Source organism: Populus euphratica, unplaced genomic scaffold (assembly GCF_000495115.2).
Source record: "Populus euphratica unplaced genomic scaffold, PopEup_1.0 scaffold102.1, whole genome shotgun sequence".
Lineage (NCBI taxonomy): Eukaryota > Viridiplantae > Streptophyta > Magnoliopsida > Malpighiales > Salicaceae > Populus > Populus euphratica.
In genome coordinates, this window is record NW_011499957.1 from 393,004 (window position 1) to 413,806 (window position 20,803).

General features: G+C 28.4%; 1 protein-coding gene and 1 long non-coding RNA gene across 10 annotated transcripts; one reads left to right on the top strand and one right to left on the bottom strand.

The window, feature by feature from the left end:
• The first annotated feature begins 4,946 nt into the window (after window positions 1–4,946).
• On the top strand, window positions 4,947–15,089 carry LOC105138418 (prolyl 4-hydroxylase 1). Of its 9 annotated transcripts, none has more exons than XR_844766.1 (15): window positions 4,948–5,156; window positions 5,302–5,349; window positions 6,578–6,646; window positions 6,846–6,898; window positions 7,833–7,898; window positions 8,948–9,022; window positions 9,769–9,843; window positions 10,194–10,264; window positions 10,358–10,409; window positions 10,529–10,618; window positions 12,323–12,415; window positions 13,331–13,461; window positions 14,137–14,189; window positions 14,288–14,504; window positions 14,597–15,089. XR_844766.1 is itself a non-coding variant. In XM_011044481.1 (13 exons), exons 1-12 carry the CDS (start codon window positions 5,093–5,095, stop codon window positions 13,436–13,438), a joined length of 864 nt encoding a protein of 287 aa, XP_011042783.1. In that variant the 5' UTR covers window positions 4,948–5,092; the 3' UTR covers window positions 13,439–13,461; window positions 14,140–14,588. The 9 variants fall into 9 exon arrangements, 5 of the variants coding, with proteins under 5 accessions (XP_011042784.1, XP_011042783.1, XP_011042782.1 ...); XR_844768.1 differs by having other exon boundaries at window positions 14,293–14,504; XR_844765.1 differs by lacking the exon at window positions 14,137–14,189.
• LOC105138417 (uncharacterized) lies at window positions 9,260–9,762 on the bottom strand. Its single transcript, XR_844764.1, has 2 exons — window positions 9,379–9,762; window positions 9,260–9,346 (listed from the first exon to the last, which is right to left on the bottom strand). It is a non-coding gene; the product is annotated as an uncharacterized LOC105138417 (long non-coding RNA).
• Window positions 15,090–20,803: the final 5,714 nt, after the last annotated feature.

The following is a 20,803-nucleotide window of genomic DNA, read 5'->3' on the forward strand; positions in this document are numbered from 1 at the left end:
GAGAATGTCAGGCAGTCCGCGTGCACCCGAACACGAGCTGGTAATTTTTTTAATTAAAAAAAGTATTTTAATGTGATTTTAAAACTTCTAAATATTTAACTGGAAATTAAAAGTAAATTATAATAACACTGTTTAGATGGTATCATGGACATAGATGTTTTGGTACTGTTTGAAAGTGTAATTATAGTTATTTTTTAAAATATTTTATATTTAAAAATATATTAAAATAATATTTTTTTTATTTTAAAAAAATATTTTTAATAATAATGTATTAAAATTATTTTAAAAAATTATTAATTTAAAAAAATAAAAAAATTAAATTTTTTTAAAAATATTTTTAAAATATAAATACAGATAAGATCTAAATAATTACTTTATATATAAATTATCTAGCCAAGATGCTTATTTGGAAATCTCCACCTCGAGATATTTTTTATTTTTCATTTGAGGATTATATTGAGAAGATTAGTTTTTTTTTAATTGTATCAAAAGAAAGGTGTTGTAAAATTATAAAAACTATTGAAAAATTTAAGATCCAAATAAAAAAACTTATTTCAAGTTTTAAAACAATATTATAGAAATTCTCTTTTGCAGCTGAAATGCTTTAGTTAAGAGTGTCATCATGGTTGTTTTTAAAATATTTTTTATTTATAAAAATATTAAAATAATAATTTTTAATTTTTAAAAATTATTTTTGATATTAGTATATCAAAATATCTATAAACACTTAAAAATATTAATTTGAAACAATGAAAAAAATAGAAAAAATTTAAATCTTTTTTTAAAAAATAATAAATAGGGTCTAAAACTTATAAAAAGAATATAAAAATGGATAAAATTGTTATTTAGTTAATTTACTATCTAATTTCCGTGATTATGAGAAAAAATTTCAACATTCCTTTTCTAATTTTTTATTTTTAAAAATTTTAATATATTTATCAAATAGTAAATGAGGGCATTAAAGATGGTTCCTGTAAATTATTTTGTGTAGTTTTTATAATTTTAAGGTACCTTAGGGGTTATTGTAAATAGTTCAAAATATAATATCAATGTCAAAACAAGTTTCTGCATGATTTATCATAGATTTCAAAATTTTCTCTCTCTTTTTTTTTTCTATATCACATCATCAATAAGTTATAGTCAATTAAATTACATAAGTTATTAAAAAAAATCACCAGTATGGTATTATGGTGTTATAATTGTATCCAAAAAATCTAAATTCCATCCCTTAAGTTATTTATGTTTTTTTTAAAAGGGAATTAAATAAGACAGGGTAAGAAAATTCCACGTAACTCAATTCAATGGCATCCAGCATGCCCGCAATAGAATCACTTAGATAAAATGAGAATATTTGGAAATACGATGCGCTGTGTTTTTTTAAAAAAATAATTTTTTTATAAAAAAATAATTATTTTATATTTTAAATTTTTTTGAAGTGTTAATTTTAAAAATAATATTTAAAAATTAAAAAATTATTATTTTAATTTTTTCATGCATGAAATTTTAAAAAAAAAAACAACTGAAATTATATTCCCAAACAGATAATTTATGGATCAAAATCATTTGTAAGATGTTTTAAATCATTTTTTCACTGTAGCTGAATTAAATTATAATATTTAATTATAATTTAAATGATAAATAAATAAATTTAAAAATTCTATTTATTTTACATCTAATGTTTCTAAAAAAACGTATATATAAGAGTGGAAGGCAAAATTAGTAAACTATAGGTAGCCGATATATCATGAGCTTCAGATGATGCTATATCATTAACAAAATACAATACAATACTTGTTGTGGCCAACACAATCACAAAATATTATTTATTAAAATATTATTTTTAAAAAATATTTTATGATTCAACAATTATTTTTATAGTTTTTTTAATGGTTTATTCTAATATTAAGTTGCCTTAAAAATTATATTTTGTAATTTTTTTATTCAATATTAAATTTAATATTTTTTTAAAAAAATAATTTTTTATATTGAATGTGTTTGAAGTTATACGTTTTAGTTTTTTTTTTTTTTTTTTATAAATTTATTATAATTTTGTGATTTAAGTTGTAAATTTAATAAATCAATACGAATTAACTCCAATAGTATTTTTTTACTTTTTTTTCTTAATAAATTTTTATCTTATGATTTCATCTTTAAATACTAGGTTAGTTAAAAATTTAACTTTGTAATTTCTTTGATTTGTTTTTGTAATTTTCACTGGAATAGTTTTTTATTTTACCCTAAAATAACCCAATCCTTTTTTTATATTTAGTTTTTTCCAATCTCTTCAACATAATGTTCTTGTGAGTATTGTATTTTGTAATTTTTTATTTTATACTCTCCCAATCTCATGGAGATAAAGTTGGTGTTTTTTTTTAATTTTAATCTTCAATGTTAGGTATATTTGAAGTTGAAGTTCATATTTTTTTATTTATTTTATATAAATTTATCATATTGTCGTGATCTAAATCGCGAGTTTAATGGGTTAATCCATATTCACTTGTGTTATTTTTTTACTGTTTTTTATAATTTATTTTTTATTTTATTATTTAGCAATGAGTTTATTAAAAATTAAGCTACATGATATTTTTCATATGGTTATCCTAATTTGATAATCGAAGTCATACGTTTAGCAAGTTGACCTAAATTAACTTTATTTTCTATCTTTTTTTAATTTAATATTTTTTTTATTGGATTTAATAATTTCTCTCGAATTACTTTACGTGGAGTTATCTCAATCTCATGAATATAATTTTTTTTTTCGATTTCAACTTTTAAAATTAGATCTATTGGTAATAGAGCTTCATGTTCTTTTTTATTTTATTTTTATAAAGTTATTTCAATCTTGTTGACCAATTTGTGGGATTAACATGTTAGCTAGAGTTGACTTAGGTTTTATTTTCTACTTTTTTATTTCATCCTTTAAATTTGATAGAAATCAGGCTTTGTATTTTTTTTTTTTACATACTATATGTTTATCATTATTTCATGACCCGAATTGCGAGTTTAATGAGGTAACCTGAGTTAATTTGGCTAGCTTTTTTTGTTCCTTTTTAATTTAATATTTGTTTTAATTTCATTATACACCATAAAAATAGCTATGATTTGGTTTTCATAGTTTATTTTAATTTAATTTCTGCTGGGTTATTATTATTTTATGATCCGCATTATAAAATTGATAAATTAATTTGAATTAATCTATTATATTATTGTCTTAATATTTTAGAAAAAATATATTTTAATATATATTATATTTAGATTTAATGATTAATTTTTTCATTAAATATTTTTTTATATTAAAAAATTGATTCAACCCACGACATAACAGGTGTTATCAACTACAACTAAGAAATAATAATAAAATAGTTAAAATGCAAATTCAAGGAGAATTATACATAAACAAGGTACATTAGGTATTTATTCCTTCTCCGGTATATAACCCAAAAAATATATTTTTAGCATGATTTGAATTAAATATAAAAAAATTAATTAAAAATACTAAAACAATTCGATTTTTTCACTCTGGTAACCACAATTGCTAATCTCTTCACCGTAAATCTCACACGTCCTTACTCGGAATGTTTAAAAGTATAATTATGGTTATTTTTTAAAGTATTTTTTTATTTAACATATATCAAAATAATTTTTTTTTTATTTTTAAAAAATATTTTTCATACAAGTGAATCAAAATTATCTAAAAATACCAAAAAATATTAATTTAAAGCAAGTACAAAATAAATAAATTTATATTTAAAAAAAAAATGTAAAAACAAATAAGACCAAGAGTCTTTGAAGATACTCATTTATTGATTTGACACACCATATTCTTTTTCTGTTAAAATAAAAAAAACATGATATTTTAATTTTCAACTACATTTTTCCATGTGTTTTAAGTATCTTGAAAATAAAAAAGTAACATTAACCTAAATCTTATATTAATTGAATTTAGTTTTTGTAACTGATATTCTATATTTATCCAATTAATTGAATGAAATTAAATTTAGATATTCAAGAATTAAAAGATGCTATTTTACATTAATAATTGGTTTTAAAATCTTTGGTTGTATCCAATTTATTGATATAACCATCCTCCGTATATGTTATGCATTATGAGTTTTATATTGGTGTTTTTTTTTAAACAAATAATACATACATCATATACATATATATATATATATATATATATATATTTTCGAGACTATAGTAAAAATTATTTTTAAAAGTATTTAAAAATTATTTTTAGAAGTATTTTTTCCCTAACTTCCTTATATGTCATTATATGTCATGTATTATGAGTGTTATTTGATTTTTTTAAATAATTAATAATAAAAAAAATAATATACAACTCGTTTGAAACTATAATAAAAGTTATTTTTATAAGTGTTTTTTATTGATTTTAAAAAGTTATTTTTGAAAATCTTTTTATTTTTAAAAATATATTAAAATAATATTTTTTATTCTTTAAAATTTATTTTTAATACCAGAAAAAAATTTTAAAAATTTTAAAAACTAGATTTGAAGAAAAAATTTCACTATCTTAAAACAAGATTGAACTATAAAAATAAAAATAAAATAAAAAGATATTTAGAAATATAGTAATAATTGTTTTTCCAATTATTTTATTTAAAAGTATATTAAAATAATATTTTTTTAAAATTATTTTTTTTATACCAAAACAATAAAAAAACTAAAAAAATCATTTTAGGTAAAAATGATTTTAATTTTTTATATAACACGGTTTAAAACAACATTTTAAATGGCAGCTTGTACGTGGGGTTTCCCTTGTACTGTAGACTAAAGTTACAGAACAGCCCACAGATGGGCAAAATCCGCGCACCCGGATTTCTCGTAAAACAAGTTACTTTCGATTTTTTAATTAATTTAATTTAATTTAATTTACACATAATAATTTAATTTAATTTAATTTAATTTAATTTACACATAATAATAAAGATAATGGAAAAGAAAAGCTGCTGCTACTTGTGTTCTCAAAAGTCAGCCACAGGACCGGCAATCGAAGGAGACGAGAGGAGAAGCCAACTCTCACTCGCTTCTTTCTCCGTCTGCGATCGTTGCAGGGGGAAGTCGAGAGGCAATGGTCTCTTCCATGAAAATCGTATTCGGACTCCTAGCTTTTGTCACTGCTGGAATGATCGTAGGTATTATTTTATATATCTAATCTAATCTAATCTAATCTGCGATCTCTACTATTTTTGAAAGATTTGATCGATTTTTATTTTTTCATCAATTATCTGTATAATAAATAGTCTGAGAAAGTTGGAGATCTTGGTTGGGGATTTGCAGGTGCTTTCTTTCAATTAGCATTTATACTAAAGCTGGAAGACTCGTATGGTAATTTTCTTATTTCCTTATATTTTGTTTTTTAAATGTCAATGGAGCATATCATCATCACGTCTGTGTTATAATATCTTGATCTTATATTTTGTTTTTTAAATGTCAATGGAGCATATCATCATCACGTTTGTGTTATAATATCTTGATTGCTTTTCGTATGGTTGAGCACTACGAGTATCTAACCTTACCGGTAATTAGCTCAGAAGAAACAGTATGTCTTAACCTAATTGATAATGTGGGAAGGAAGGAGTTGCTATTTAATTCTTACCAGGTTTTTTTTATATTGTATCAGTGAGTGTTGTCCTTTGACTTGAATTTGAGCTATTGAATACCATCAAGGATGGCCATTTCACGTGAACCTGATGGGTACCGCCCCGAATTGCCCCAAATGGGTATTAATTTTATAGACCTGATGGGGTTTGGATAAAACCTGAAGGCTAAAAGTTGGGTTTCGAGTTGGGTATGGATGCTAGTATGCCTGGGTTTCGAGTTGGGTATGGATGCTAGTATTCCTGACCCGAAATCCGACCCGAACCTGAAACAAAATAAACAAATAACCTCATAGTTTGAAAAAAATACATGTGTACCATGCTTATTATGGACTAAATAGTTTTAAATTATAGCATTTGAGTTCAGGTCGGGTTCAGTTATGGGTATCCAATGGGTACTTGAATCCCAATCAGGTCGGGTTTGGTTGTCAAAAATCCATACTTGTTCAGGTTCGGGTGTGGACTTTGTCAAAAATCCATACTTGTTCAGGTTCAAGTTGGATTTGGATAGTTATTTCAGGTTCGGGTGTGGATAGTACAAAACCTAATTCATGGGTATCCATTGCTATCCCTAACTACCATTGTAATCTGGGAGTGTTGCTGGAATTCCTTATGGTTATGCAGGATAAGAACATGACAAAGCACCATATTGTTGATGCTGGAGCTCTTTGAAAGCAGTTCAGGGGGCTTTTGATTTAAGTTTTAGACTCAATCTAAGGTTTCTTCATGAGCGCCTAATCTACGTGTTCTATAACATCGTTATTTCCGTCATGTTTTATAATTTTGAATTTTGCATCAAAAAAATTAAACAGCGACAGTGGTATTACAAATTAGTGGTTGTGGGGAAATATCTTGGCAGGTCTTGAAGTTGGATTTCTTGTTCCCTTTATACATGACTATTGTTTAAGAACTAGTCTAATATTGTGATGTATTTTCTTTTGAACCACTGTATATAGGCACCGAGTTTCCATCATTTAAAAGAGTGAGAAAACTTCGAAGTGATGCCTATCTTCAGTTGCCAAGAGGTTAGTATGGTTCCTATATACATGTTCACTATCATCTAGAATATAGATAGTTACGCTGCACTGGTAGTTTGCATTACTAGGTGCTGCTTTATTTCAATATGTAGAGGCTGTATAGGTCTTCATGGTTATAAACCTCTTGTTCTTAATCCAATTTTGTTTGACAAACATCTAAATCATGTGGTTTTATTTTTATTTTCAGGAATTTCTCAGTGGGATAATGACACAGAAGCGGCAGTTTTACGAATTGGATATGTATGTTTGCTATCTGGTCTCCATGATTGCCTTAAACTTTTTTAAAAAAGGTCAAATGTACTTTATATATCTCTTAGTGAGATGGAGAAAAAGAAAGAAAATATAAAAATGAAAAAGTCAAAGAAAAAAAAACTATGAAGTATAGCTGTAATGAATTGGAAACATGCTAGCTAGCATCTTGTAGGGTGGCATCCTATAAAATTGGAGGCACTTGGTAGCATGGCAAAATCATGATGATTACCTCTTAGATGGCCCACTTATATTTTACATGGAAACATGAAAAAGTTTTCATGCATTCACTTTTAAACAATTTATATTGCTATAGCAATAAGAGGTTTTTATTACAGATTACCATAGGGTCAAATCTTAAGCTTCACCATTGAGTGTCATATAACATTGCATGGTGCACTTCGTTACTCATAAGGATGGCTGACATATGTTGGATTGTGCTTTGTACTGTTTCAACTTTCATGAGATTGCTTGGGACTTCATTTCTGCTGATGTGCTACAAAAGGTTGGAGAGAGACAGGCTATACTTTTTTTTTTTTGTTTACTGTCCTTTTCTTTAAACAAATTTTTTTTTTATTTGCTTTCAAATTGAATTGGATAGCTTATTGTGACAAACTGCTATTTTAATGGTCTATTACTCTCTTTTGCTGTCTGACATGCCACAAGCACTTTCTATTCCAATTAAGGAAAGCTACTATAATTGTGTTTTATTTCTATTCTCGTATCAGTTTAACTTGTCAGTGCTTTTCTGTTTGAAATGCGTCTACAGTCAGCATATATATGACAGTTTCCTTTTGACAAGTAACATAGTGATTGATTTCTTTTTCTATGAATATGAAACTTATTTTTTGTTTTAGGTTGTTTCTTCTTTTGAAATTTATACACCGAGTGGTCAGGTTTAAATTCTTTGTTTCTATTTATGTAGGTCAAACCTGAAATTATCAGCTGGTCACCGCGAATTATTGTACTCCATGATTTTTTGAGCTCAGAGGTACACCTATATCCTAACTCATGTTTGTATTGAACTTTTCTTGATTATTATGATGCTGTTTGATATTCTGAATTGAACTCATTCATTAAGGAGTTGAGTTTATGGGGCTAAGTTCCAATAAAATTGAAGTTACTATTAGTCTGACTAATGTGTATACTGGATATGACATTATCAAATATTTAGAGATAATAGATCATGAATTATCTGTTTACGTTAGTAGCATGAGGCTTAATATTAAAAAAAAAAGACATGAAAAGATAGGTTTCCAAAGAATGTTCAGGCAGTGGGCTAAATTGTGCACTGGCTGTTGGCCATTGGCTTTACATGTATTTTCTCCTACTATAAACTATATCTATCGATTTTTCTCAATTGGTGTCATGTAGTGGTTGCAATTTTGTGATTGCATAAAAGAACATGCTTGCCTTTCCTTTTGGTGATGGGAGGTGGCGTGTTGTAGGGGATTTCAAGTGATTTCCTTCAAGTAGGATCTCGTTTATTATACAATAATAACCCTTGAGGAGGATTTGGAATGCTTCACGTGGTGGTTCAGGAACATAATTATGATATAAAAGGGGAGTATAACCTTGTAGTTTATCTTAAGTGTGAGGAGGCAGAGTAATTTTTTTTGTGTAGTTGTTAATTGTCATGGCAATAGATACTTAATAAAAGTTTCTATTCAGGTAATTTGGCAGTTGTTTTTTCTTTGTTATTTTTTATCATATACTGGCAGTTCTTTACCCAGCTATCAATGGGCCCAAACCTTTTTTTATCTTTTTACCTTTTTGAATAAGAGTCCTCAGTAATTTGTGTTGTAATTGTCACTATTTTCTTCTTTGCTTCCTGAAAATGACTTTGTTTTTCCATGAGAAAACTAGTAGAGCTGCAATTGTGCCATCGCAACATTTTTATCTATTCCCACAACTGTCTATTATGTACAGATACAAATTGCTCTTTTTTTTTTTCTTTATGTAAAAAGGGGTGGAAGGGGTTTCAAATAGTCTACAAATTGCGCAATGCATTTGCTCTTGATAATAGTACTGCCATTGCAGGAATGTGACTATCTTAGAGCCCTAGCTAAACCTCGGCTTCGAATTTCTACTGTGGTGGATGTAAAAACAGGGAAGGTAGACCTCTCTTTTTTAACTGACCATGTAATGGTTTATCATTTCTGTTCATTGCTTATATTTTCTATACACTTTGACATGTCAGATTTCTTCACCTAAAATAAAGGCATATTCTTTTTGCCAGTTTTGATGTTATCAATTTATTTCCATTATGAAGTTATAGAAAAGCTCTCCTTTTAGTATCTATAAAAGCAAATGTTTTTCTTTACAACTTATCCACCATATGTTTCTTTTGATTTTTTTTTTTGAATTGCTGCATGAATTTCTGCTTTCTTCAGCTGCAAGCTCTTCAACTTTGTTGTTTTACGCACTAATTTAGTAAGCCTGCATTTGTTTTACGCACTAATTTAGTAAGCCTGCAGAAGATGAGTTTTCCATCTAAACTCTTCATGAGGTTTGGTTTACAGAAAAAGTAAGGTTTCTTACAAAACAGGGTCGCCGCCTATGATGAAAAAATTGTACAATTTGGATGGACTTCAATTTATAAATGGATACGGATGGGAAACTCAATTGAGAATTTCTATCTTTGGGATCCATTCTGTTTTCTGGGGACTCAGTTGAGAAACCCCATGTAGACTTATTGAGGTTTACCCAATTTTCTAAATTTGATATTACTGTGAGGCTTTAATTATAAATTCAGCATCCCATTGAACCACCCTTTCTTCTTTACAAATTTGTTTGACTTGTTTATTTCAACTGATTTAGCTTCAAATGACAATTTCAACATGTTGCCTCTCTATTTTCAGGGAATAGAAAGCAAGGTAAGGACAAGTTCTGGAATGTTTCTGAGCTCTGAAGAGAAAACGTATGAAGTGGTACAGGTTAGTTTTTTTGTCGAACTTGCTTCTTATCTTCTTCATTCTTCTCTTAGATGCTCTAGAAGCTTCAACATACTTTCTAATTCCTTCACCATTACTTGCATGCCATACTTGTCATTTTGTGGCTGCTTGTGCATGGATGCATGCATGGATCAGCTTGTACCTTGTCTGAAAATAAGAAGCCACTTCATGTTTTTTTGCATAACTTTATTTTTAATAACATTGGATTGGTTTCTTATTCAATAATAAAAATGAAAACACGAGCATATTGCTAGTTATATAGCTTGAATGCTTACCAGTGCTTGTTAACTTGGCATGCATAATCCAACTTTTATTTTGTCTCGAGTCACCAGGCAATTGAAAAAAGGATTTCAGTCTATTCTCAAGTGCCCATTGAAAATGGGGAGCTCATCCAAGTTTTAAGGTGCAGATCTAACTTATTTACTAGCTAGACTTGGTCACAAAATTGTTAGACTAAGGTTTCTTAGTATCAAGGCTAACATCTGCTGCAGCACAGGTATGAAAAGAATCAGTATTACAAGCCCCATCATGACTACTTCTCTGATACTGTAAGCCATCTAGTCTTTTCTTTTATAGTGTCAATATTACATGTACTGTTACTGTTTCAGTTTTCCTTAATTAAGTTGTCTATAGTATGAAAATCACTCTCTCTCAACATTGTTGATAGTTTAACTTGAAGCGTGGTGGTCAGCGAGTAGCAACAATGCTGATGTACTTGAGTGACAATGTTGAGGGGGGAGAAACATATTTCCCAATGGTAACTACTGTTAAGTCTGATGCTTTTTTCTTTTCATTTTATCATCTCAGATTTATGGTACTCCTGTTTCGGTTTTAGTAACTACTGTTAAGTCTGATGCTTTTTTATTTTTTTTCATTTTATCATCTCGGATTTATGGTACTCCTGTTTCGGTTTAAAAAAATGAACTTACTGTATATGGCCATATGAAGAGCTTGTTAATGTCAGAGGATTGATTCCATTCAATCTGTTTGTTCTTAAGGATCCAATTAGTAACAAAGTTGTGTCCTAGCAATCTTTTGATTGTATGATTATAACAAGTCTTCTTTCAATGTATTTTAGCATGCAATTTTTTAGTGGTGCGAACCCCTCTCCTCCTTCAGTAGCTTTCTCCATGATTTTCATCCAGAACCCTTTATCTATGTCCCTCATCCAGAATTCCTTTGAGTAGCTTTCTACACTGTTCTCATTCAGATCCCTTATCTTTGCCACCCTCATGTCATCCCAATTACAGAAACCCCTGAGGTGACTTTGTTAGGAATGAGTGAATTTGGAACATTTTGAGGCCTTGCTTGCAATTGAGAAAGAAGAGAAGTCTTTAGATTTCAGAATGTTTGGTTTAATACCAGGAAATCCTTGTAGATAATTGCTTGCTTTCAGAATGTTTGGTTTAATACCAGGAAATCCTTGTAGATAATTGGTTGCCTAGCAGTCAGCAGATGCCTAGATACCCCAGGCAATATTTTTGGACCATGGAATTTAAAACTTCTGGCATTACATGCTTACATCATATGGATAATCCACTTCTGTATTACTGCAATCTATATCTTTGCATGTTAGCTCATGTTTTTAATTTTGCAAGTTCGTCATTATTGCAAGGAAGGGATGAATTGATCAATTGAATGCAGTTTAATAACACACTAATCCAGTTAACAACTGCAATAAACACTGTTTTTGAGGTAATTTAATAGAACGAACATGGGGCTTGATGATCTATTAGATTTCCTTCAGCTGCTCTACTTTAGGAGGCATACAAGGAATGCCTTTAAATGATTTTTGCAAGATGTGGATGCCCTTGATTGATTTTGTTTTGATGATAAGTTTATCTATGATAGGGGATATCTAAGTAGGATGAAACCCGGTGGTACATGGCTTATTTGCTCTAAGAGTCATTGAGTTTGTGTGGAATAAACAAGGTTATTTTTCATTTTAGTATAAAGATTTCCATCTGTTGCATTGACCAGTTGCAGTCCCCTGGTAGTATTGAACTCATTGGGATTCATCGTCTTTAGAATGCACAAAGTGCAGTGCCTCAGTTCCCATTGGCTATGGCTAGGATGCTTATGAGCAAACATAGTATACTTGGGAGTGTCTCCATCTCTCTCCAGAATAAACGCTAAAACTATTGAGATTTTTGGACCATTCCATGTGCATCCATTGTGTTTAGACCGCCATTAGGTGGCCTGCAAATTGAAGAACTTGTCAAGATATACTACTGTATTCAACAGTTAACTTTTTGCTATATCATCCTAACAGGCACTGCTGTTTATACTGTGAAAACTAACAAAATTGCTGTTCATATTGTGATTGGTTGATTACCTGTGCTTCTAACTGCAAATCACATGTTTAAAATTATATCTTGACATGACAGTTACTATGTTTAATTGTTTTATCATGAGTTAAACGTAGCATTGCATGGGTGGTTGCACCTATGAGTGATTGCAGGCTGGTTCAGGTAAATGCAGCTGTGGCGGAAAAGTTGTGGATGGGTTATGTGTAAAACCTATCAAAGGAAATGCAGTTCTTTTCTGGAGCATGGTCTGTTTCTAAACCCTAATTGTTAAAATTCCGTACTTGCAGAATTTTATACGAAACCTCTCCATTGAGTTTGTGTAAGGAAAATAAGGTTTTCAGGAGTAATAAATTGACGATGTTTGGAAGTGTAAAAAGTAAAAACTGTCTTGAGTGGGGCATGTTTTTGCTTCGTTTGTCAAATTTTTTTTGTTCATTAAGAGGATTTAGATCTTCTGAATGGTTTGAAATTCTACGTAGGTTATATTCCCCCCCTCAAAAGTACACACTAAATAATTTATAATCATCTCACACCAATCATTATTAATAATTTAGTTATTTTCTCTCCTAAACACTTCAGTGTATGAATAGGCATCCTTAAAAACCACTTTTACATCCATAAGAATTTCTCTTGTAATAATTCACCCCCATTTTCTTAACCCAACAGCGCATGCGACCTAAGATGTGCTAGTAGTGATTGGAAGTCCTGCTTAGCATTCTCTTGTTGCGTGTCTCCTATTGCTCCTATCAAAATTTAGCCTCTCCCTGCTATGAAGGGTCTCATTGAAGACATACAGACTGGACTGAAATCCCAGAAATGCTTAAATGATCCATTCTGAAAGCCTAAAAATCCTTTCTGCCCTGCAATTCCTGGAACATATTTAGTTAATCTCTCTCTTTAAGAGGGAGACAGGTTTTGGTTTTGGGAGGGTTTATTGGCTGAGCATATCTTTGAGTAATTCATTAAATAAACATGATTGTTATAAAGGTACCCCATGGAGATTTCGCTTTCATTTAGGCTCTCAAATTCTAGGAAAAAAGTTGAATTTTACTTCGAAATAATTAGTTTTTTGGTCTTAAATGTTGCAGTGGAAGCTTAGCTGATGTTTTGGTAGATACAGAGCCTGTCTGATGCTAGTTTGTTGTTGTTACTTCATTCAGGGACTAGATGGCCAGTCGGATCCTAGCAGCATACATGGAGGATGTGAGGTTCTGTCAGGGGTGAAGTGGTCAGCTACAAAATGGATGAGGCAAAGAGCTACTTTCTGATTTTACAGTTAACCCTAGCTTAGGTATATTTAAACAATGCCTCTTTTACATGGGTCGTGTTATATAGATCTGCATACGAAGGATTAGAGAATATGAATTAACCTTGAATTAGAAATTTATTCTAGTTTCTAATCCCCTATCAAGGGCTGTTGTGATTTGGAAAAAGTTTGATCTCTGGTTTGAGTGGCAAATATTGCACCAAAAAATCTGATTTATTTACATATGATCAGCTCTAAATCCTCCACCTTAGACTCTACTTCAATGGCTCCATGTTAAATAGGAGCGCAAATTAATCAAATACTGAAATTTTATCTTCTATACTAAACATTGTATGAACAGTGATTATTTTTATTATTTTAAACTTAGTCTCTCTTTTTTTCCATTTCTTCTTCTTCTTTTTTTGTTTCCTCTTAATTTTGCTCATTTTTTTTCTTGAACTTTTTTAATATTAGTCCGGGTTCTTGGATCGGTTGATATCATGTAGGGGTAGTTTTTTCACTATTTAATTTTAAACCTGATTTAAATAAGAAAGTTAAAAGTTTTCTTAGGTCAATTTTATCTCTATAGATATATTTTACTGTTAGTCGGGTTGTTTTTGAATTAGCTAAATCATTGGATTTTGATAAAGTAATTTTTTATGCTGTTTAATTCGACCTAGTCAAGAAATAATTTGGTGTGTGTGGGTGTGTCTGTAAAAGCAGGAGAGTTGAGGCCTCCAAACTTCAAAACACGGCAACAGCTTAATGGAAGGGTGAACCATCTGTTACCGTAAAACAACAGTTTAACAGTCAAACCCTACCAGAGCTCTTAAATAATAATACATTATTTATCAATTCAATTGTTTGGCAGTAAAGGAAGGTCAAGGAGTTGCACCAGAAACGGGTGAAGGGGCAGGATGTTGAGCGGCAAAAATCAAACAGTACAATTCTCACCTCTGCAGAAAGAATAAGTTTTCAGACCCACAGGCTCTTCCATGCGCACTGCTGAGAAAGCATCCAATAATACAATGGTGTTTTATGCACTATAATATTTCTTTTCATGCTCTACTACATGTAAAACAGTTTAAGTAAGTTCATTTCTATTTGTATACATGGAGACCTATTAATCTGCGAACATTTTAGATCTTATTAACAACAATTTCTTCAAAAAACGATGCAGCCTAACAAGCTTGAAAGTTCAGCAAGACTTTCCCATGTGGGCTCAGCAGGGGAGAGATTTTGCCAATGAACAAGACCCTCCTTTTCTTCCCCTTTCTTATGAGTTTCCAAAATGGCTCGAGGGATAGGGCGAGGTGCGGGTGTAGCAGGCGAGTCAGGCAGCGGAGGTGAGATTTCCTCTTGATTTACAATTCTCGTTCTTAGGAGAGAAACATGGAAACCCAGATGTAATTTGGATTCTGGGGGTAACTCGAATTTATATGCAACTGTGCCAATCTTTGGAAAGGATTTTCAATGGGAAAAAGACAATTTGGGACTGAACTTGAGGTTTTTCTGCTGTCCATGGAAAGCTAGCGATATGGGCGTAGTTTTAGTTAGACAAATTCACCTACTTAGAAACCCCCCTCTGTGTGCTTCTCATCATGATATTTCTTCATCCTCTCCTGCACAATCTTCAAGTTAGCTCTGAGATCCTTAACCACCACATTCCTTCCGAGTGAAAACTAGTCAACAGAATCCACACGCAGTGCGATGAACATAGGCTAGTAAAGTGGAGGGCTTACGTCCTTAGACAATTTCAAAAGGTGTCTTCTTAGTGGAAGAAATGATGTTGGTATGGTTATTTAATATAATATTAGAATTTTAATGATTAAATAGTTATGAATATGAATTTTATTATTTTTATTTATTTGATAAAAATTAAATATAAAATAATATAAGTTTATATAAGTTTCAAATCCAAAAAATTAACACTTAAATAAATATATTAAAAAACAATATAAATGATATCTAAATATTTCACTTAATAATTTAAATTTTAAAATTAAAAAAATCATATATTTGTCCTATATATCTTGTTGTTTTTAACGGTTTGAAACTAAACATGTAGGTAACATCAGTCAATATTTAACAACATAGAAGATAAAAACATGGATGATAGAAGAGTTATGTTTCTTTATGGTTTTTATTTTAAAAATATAAAAAATTACTCTAAAATTATTCTAAAAATGAATTTATTTTATATTTTTATCATTGTCTCTTCAATTCAATCAAATATCCGTTTGTTTTATTTATATTTATCTTTTTTTTGAAACAACAAAAAAATGCAACCATATACATCAACATGTTGAAAGAGGGCTACGACAGGAACCTAATCAGATTTGAACCCATGAGTTATGGTTTTAAAATCTAATATAGCTAAACAATTCTCGAAAAAAACACATGAAAAGAAGAAGACAAGAAACGGAAGGCATCATTTTACAGTAGGCATTCAAGATAATATTTGACCAAGTGCGCTTGTCTTCCTGAATTGAATCAAACTAGAGTTAGTATTATATATTTAATATAGTAAAAATAATTTAATCTTGTGTTATTATATAATAAAAAAATGAAAACTACAACATTTTGATAAAAAAAAATCCTATTTATTTTTGTGTTTTTAAAAACATTTTTTTTTAAAAAAATTATTTAAAATTAATATTTATTGAATATTTTTAAATTATTTTAATACTTATAAAAAAATTTAAAATAAAAAATATTATTTTAATATATTTTTAAATAAAAATATTTTTTAAAAAAACTAGATAATTCCAAGCTGTCATTTAACGCAGCCTGCACTCTAAACTCATGGGAGTCCAAAGCGCGGATCCTCGCAATATTTGACCTTTTTCAAGTCGTCAGACCCACAGCAAAGAGGGTAGATGAGTCAAATCCCATTATAATTGTGGAATCAGCACCATAGCTTCTAGAAGTTGACCTAGAATCTTCCAAAATATCAAAACGTGGGCTCCTTTTTACGATGAAGTATCCACCTTTCATATATATATATATAAAAAAAAAAAAACTTAAAGTGATGATAAGAAATTGACTTCTCAGCTCCTTCTTCGGCTGAAATTTTCAGTTTGATTTTGATGGGAAAGAGGCTGAGAATTGCTAATGCGGTATCTTGTTGAATTTCAAGGGTACTGATTATTACTATAATTATTGTTTTTTTTTTTTTTAATTATATATATATATATATATATAAACTTAGAGTGATGATAAGAAGTTGACTTCTCATCTCTTTCTTCGGCTGAAATTTTCATTTTGATTTTGATGGGAAAGAGGCTGAGAATTGCTAATGTTTTTATTTTTAAAAATTATTAAAATAATATTTTAAATTTAAAAATATTATTTTTAATTTCATAAAATGTTTTTATTTTTAAAAATTATTAAAAAATTATTTTTAATTTCAGTATAAAAATATAATTTCAAATAAAAAATTAATTTTTTAAAAAAAGTCTCCCAACACATAAATTTTTATATCTCTGATAACTTGGTTGATGAAGCAATTATGTAGTTGCATTTCACATCAGTTTAGTGCAATGTAGAAATCATTAAGGAAAAAAAAGTACATAAAAAGTCTGTGATTTGCTAGTGATGCTCTAGATTCAATCCCTAATCAGGCAAAATCTCAAAGGAGGTTTCAAAGCCTTGTAAATGAACAAGTGCCTTTTCTTCTTTATGATCATGGCTGAAGCAATTGATGATGACACAGAGGAAAAAAATTAATTATCCATGAGAAAATAAAAGAACTTTTGATTAGAATTTGACTTAGAATATTTTGCGGATGCAAATAAATATTATAAGACTAGCTCAAAGATATTAAGTGTATATTTCAAAGTGTGGTTATGGTTATTTTTTATAATATTTTTTGACTTAGAAATTTATTAAAATACTATTTTTTATTTTTTAAAAAATTATTTTTAAAATTAATTTATCAAAATAATCTAAAAAACTTTTAAAAAAATAAATTTGAAGAAAAAAATAAATTTTTTTAATTTTTTTAAAATATTTTTAAGATATAAAAACAAATAAAATATTAAATTAGATTTGAAATTTTATGATCGAGCACATGGTTTGATACGACTTAGAATATGTGGCTAAATTTTACATGGTTAATTCCCTGAAAGGTAAGTTAGATCTGAAATTTAAACTGTAGTAATTAGAAAATGATACTTACTAGTTCTCTAATGTTGAATTATTTATTCCAAAAATAAATGAATTTATTAAAAGCTCAACAAATCGGCATCAATCGATATCGATCAATATGAACTATAATAAAAACTTAAAATCGCAATATTTAATTCCTGTAATATGCAGAGGCTCTAATGATTTTGGTTAGAAACATGCTATAATTTTATCCCGCGTGGATTCTATTATACATTATTATATATAAAGCTAAAGGACATTAATGTATTATGTAGATTGTAAATGATATTACATAGTATAATTACACCCATGCCTTTGGAAAAAAAAAAAAATCAACACAACTAATAATTTTTAGATTTTCATAATTTAGTACAATTTAATTATTGAATAGCTCTTAGGGTCTTTTTATTTTTTCTTTTTAATCTAAGATCAATGAGTATTTTTGGTTTTTTAATCTTGATTTTCTTGCAATTATATCACGGGTTTAAAGGTGTTCTAATTTTTCTATAATTAAAAAAGAGATTAGCACATGCAAGTCGGAGGTGCTCTCAATCTTTGGATGATGTGTGCGACCTTTTCCGATAGCTATTGGTAGCCTTGTAGGGCAATATTCAAAGTATCACTACCTTCTACATTTTATGCTAGCTCGTGTTGACATTCATGGCATGAAGGAGCTTAGACGATAATTTTTCTCTCCTTTTTTTTTCCTGTTCTTAACCTCAAAAAATGTGTTGATCTTGCAAAATTACAAAATAGTTCTCAATCTTTTAATTATATCAATTTTGATTTATTTTTTTTAATTTTATTTTTTAATATTTGATTGTTTATATTTTGTTCATCAAATTTGATTTATATTCATTTGATTTCTATTTTATTTTATTATCAAATAAACGACACTTGCACTCTTTAAAAAGTACGTGTGGCGCCTCCCAGTAACTATTGATGGCCTTTCAGAATGAATTTTAAAGTATCTTGCCACCTTTTAGATGGTGAGCTAACATGTGTTGGCTTTAATGACATAAAAATACTTTTATGATATTTTTTTTTTTGTATTAAAAGGTGTGTTGACCTTATAAATTATAAAGTGATGTTCAATCTTTTAATTTAGATAATAATAATATCATTCTAATAAAAAAATCTCAACAAGCTTTGACTGGATGCTCCTCAAATCTTTTTTTTTAAACTTTCATAAATTTATTAATTTTTTTTAACTCAATCAACTCAATAACTTAATATTTTAAAATTTTAAAACCTTTTTTAAAACAATTGCTTCCCCTGAGATTTTGTTTCTGTGATCTCTCACGATACAATACGGGCCAAAATATCTAGTAATGACCTAAGCTGACAAGGGAATGATGTCCACAACATCTTAGTGTTATTTTTGTGCATCTTTGTGTTGGAAAACTGCCTTCGATGGTTGGCATTTAGCATGAATTTTTGCCCCCTTTGGGCCTGACCTACAGCGTTTTGTTTTAGGAATGTTCATGGCATCGTGGGAAATCTTCCAACCTTTTGTTCATGGTTAATTCTAGCTTGGCCCATTATTGAATCTAAAGCCATTTCTTGCTTCCTAGTAAAAATGATAGTACAATGTTTAATTTGGAGGTAGGTGGGATTAGGTTTACACAGATGTCCTTCTGCGATGGTTCGCATTATATTTATGTTTGAAATTAAGGTGTAGAATATTTTTTATTTTAAAAAATATTTTTTTACTTTTACAATTAGTGTTTGTAAACAATAAAAAATATCAATTTATTAAAAAAATTAAAAAAATTAAAAAAGTTTTGTCTAACTACAATTTCAAATTGTGACTATAACATTTACTAGCTATTTAGCTATTTGATGCGTGCTCCTCCGTTATTTAGATTTGTTTTTCTAAGAAAAATACATAATTTTCCAACATATTTTTTAGCTCTGACATGATTATTTTTAGTGAATTTTTTATTTAATTAAATAATAATAAAAACAAATATAAATTAAATAAATTAAATAAAATAAAAGGCAAAAAAATATTATAAAAGATTACACATATTAAAAATTATATTGAAAATAAATATTTTAATTTTTAAAATAAATTTCATATATATATATAATAGATGAATTATAACGATCTCTTAAAGAGTTCAAATAAAAAAAAAAAGAAGAAGAAGGGCTATTAATCTACATACAAATTTAAGAGTTGTTTTTCAAAAAATACATATAAAAAAAGATATTAATTAAAAAAATATTTTTTTAAAAAGATAAAAGTCAGGCTAGCATGAAGGGAGTCACATTGCATTTTGCACATTGGTTCCTCATGCATTTTAGATTTATAGTTAATAGTTTTTAGTTAGTTGTCTGACCCTTACTTCGTCACGGGTTAAATAGATTCTTTTTAGCAAAGAAATAAAAATAAAAATGAATATACAAGTTTTTTCAATGGTTTTTTTGACAAAAAAATCCTACCTATAAATCGAAAAGCCTATGCATGCATTTAATTATATAAAAAATCAAGAATCATTTGTGCTAATAAATACAAAAAAAAAATATGATAGCAGGTCTATTTAACTTTCCTTGCTATTGGTCGAATAAAGTTTTTTCTCAAGTAAAGAATGAATGTGTAGATATTATTAATATATTTGACATTGAGTAAAAAAATATAATTGTTAATTGAAAAGTAAATACTTACCTATAATAAAATAAAATGAAGATTATATGCCTTAATAAAGGCATGTAAAATGTTAAGTTGGTTTTTATATAGTTAAAAAATAAGATAATGTTACAATTATTATAGTGAAATACTATTTCATTGTAGTATTTATATAATAATTTTAAAAAATAAAATTATAAAAGATAGAAGACAAGAACAAAAATAATAGTGTAAATAGACCAAGTATAGAGTGATAAATATTTTATATATAAAAAATAAAGAATAATATTCTTTTAAAAAAAAAAGTGCAAAGAAAAAAACAGTTATAATAGATCAAGTGTATAAAAGAAATTCTAAACAAATTTTTTTTGTTAATATTTTTTTAGATATTTGCTATTGCAACGGTGAAAAAAATTGAAAACATTTTACAAATTTTCCATTTCTACAAAGAAAAATCATTTTCTTTTAATATATGTATAATGTTTTTTGAGTTTAATTTGGATACACAAGTTTGGTTTTGAGAGGTCATTTAGATATTTAATAAGTTTATGATTTTTTTTAAATAACAAGTCTAAATATAACCATTATTATTAAATCTAAATTGATTCG

Bases quoted from the DNA above. Each gene is read 5' to 3' on its own strand.
- LOC105138418 (XM_011044482.1), top strand. From the start codon at position 5,093: ATGGTCTCTTCCATGAAAATCGTATTCGGACTCCTAGCTTTTGTCACT. The intron at 6,899-7,832 runs GTATGTTTGCTA...CTATTTATGTAG, and splicing joins CAGTTTTACGAATTGGATAT to GTCAAACCTGAAATTATCAG. The intron at 10,410-10,528 runs GTAAGCCATCTA...CATTGTTGATAG, and splicing joins ATGACTACTTCTCTGATACT to TTTAACTTGAAGCGTGGTGG.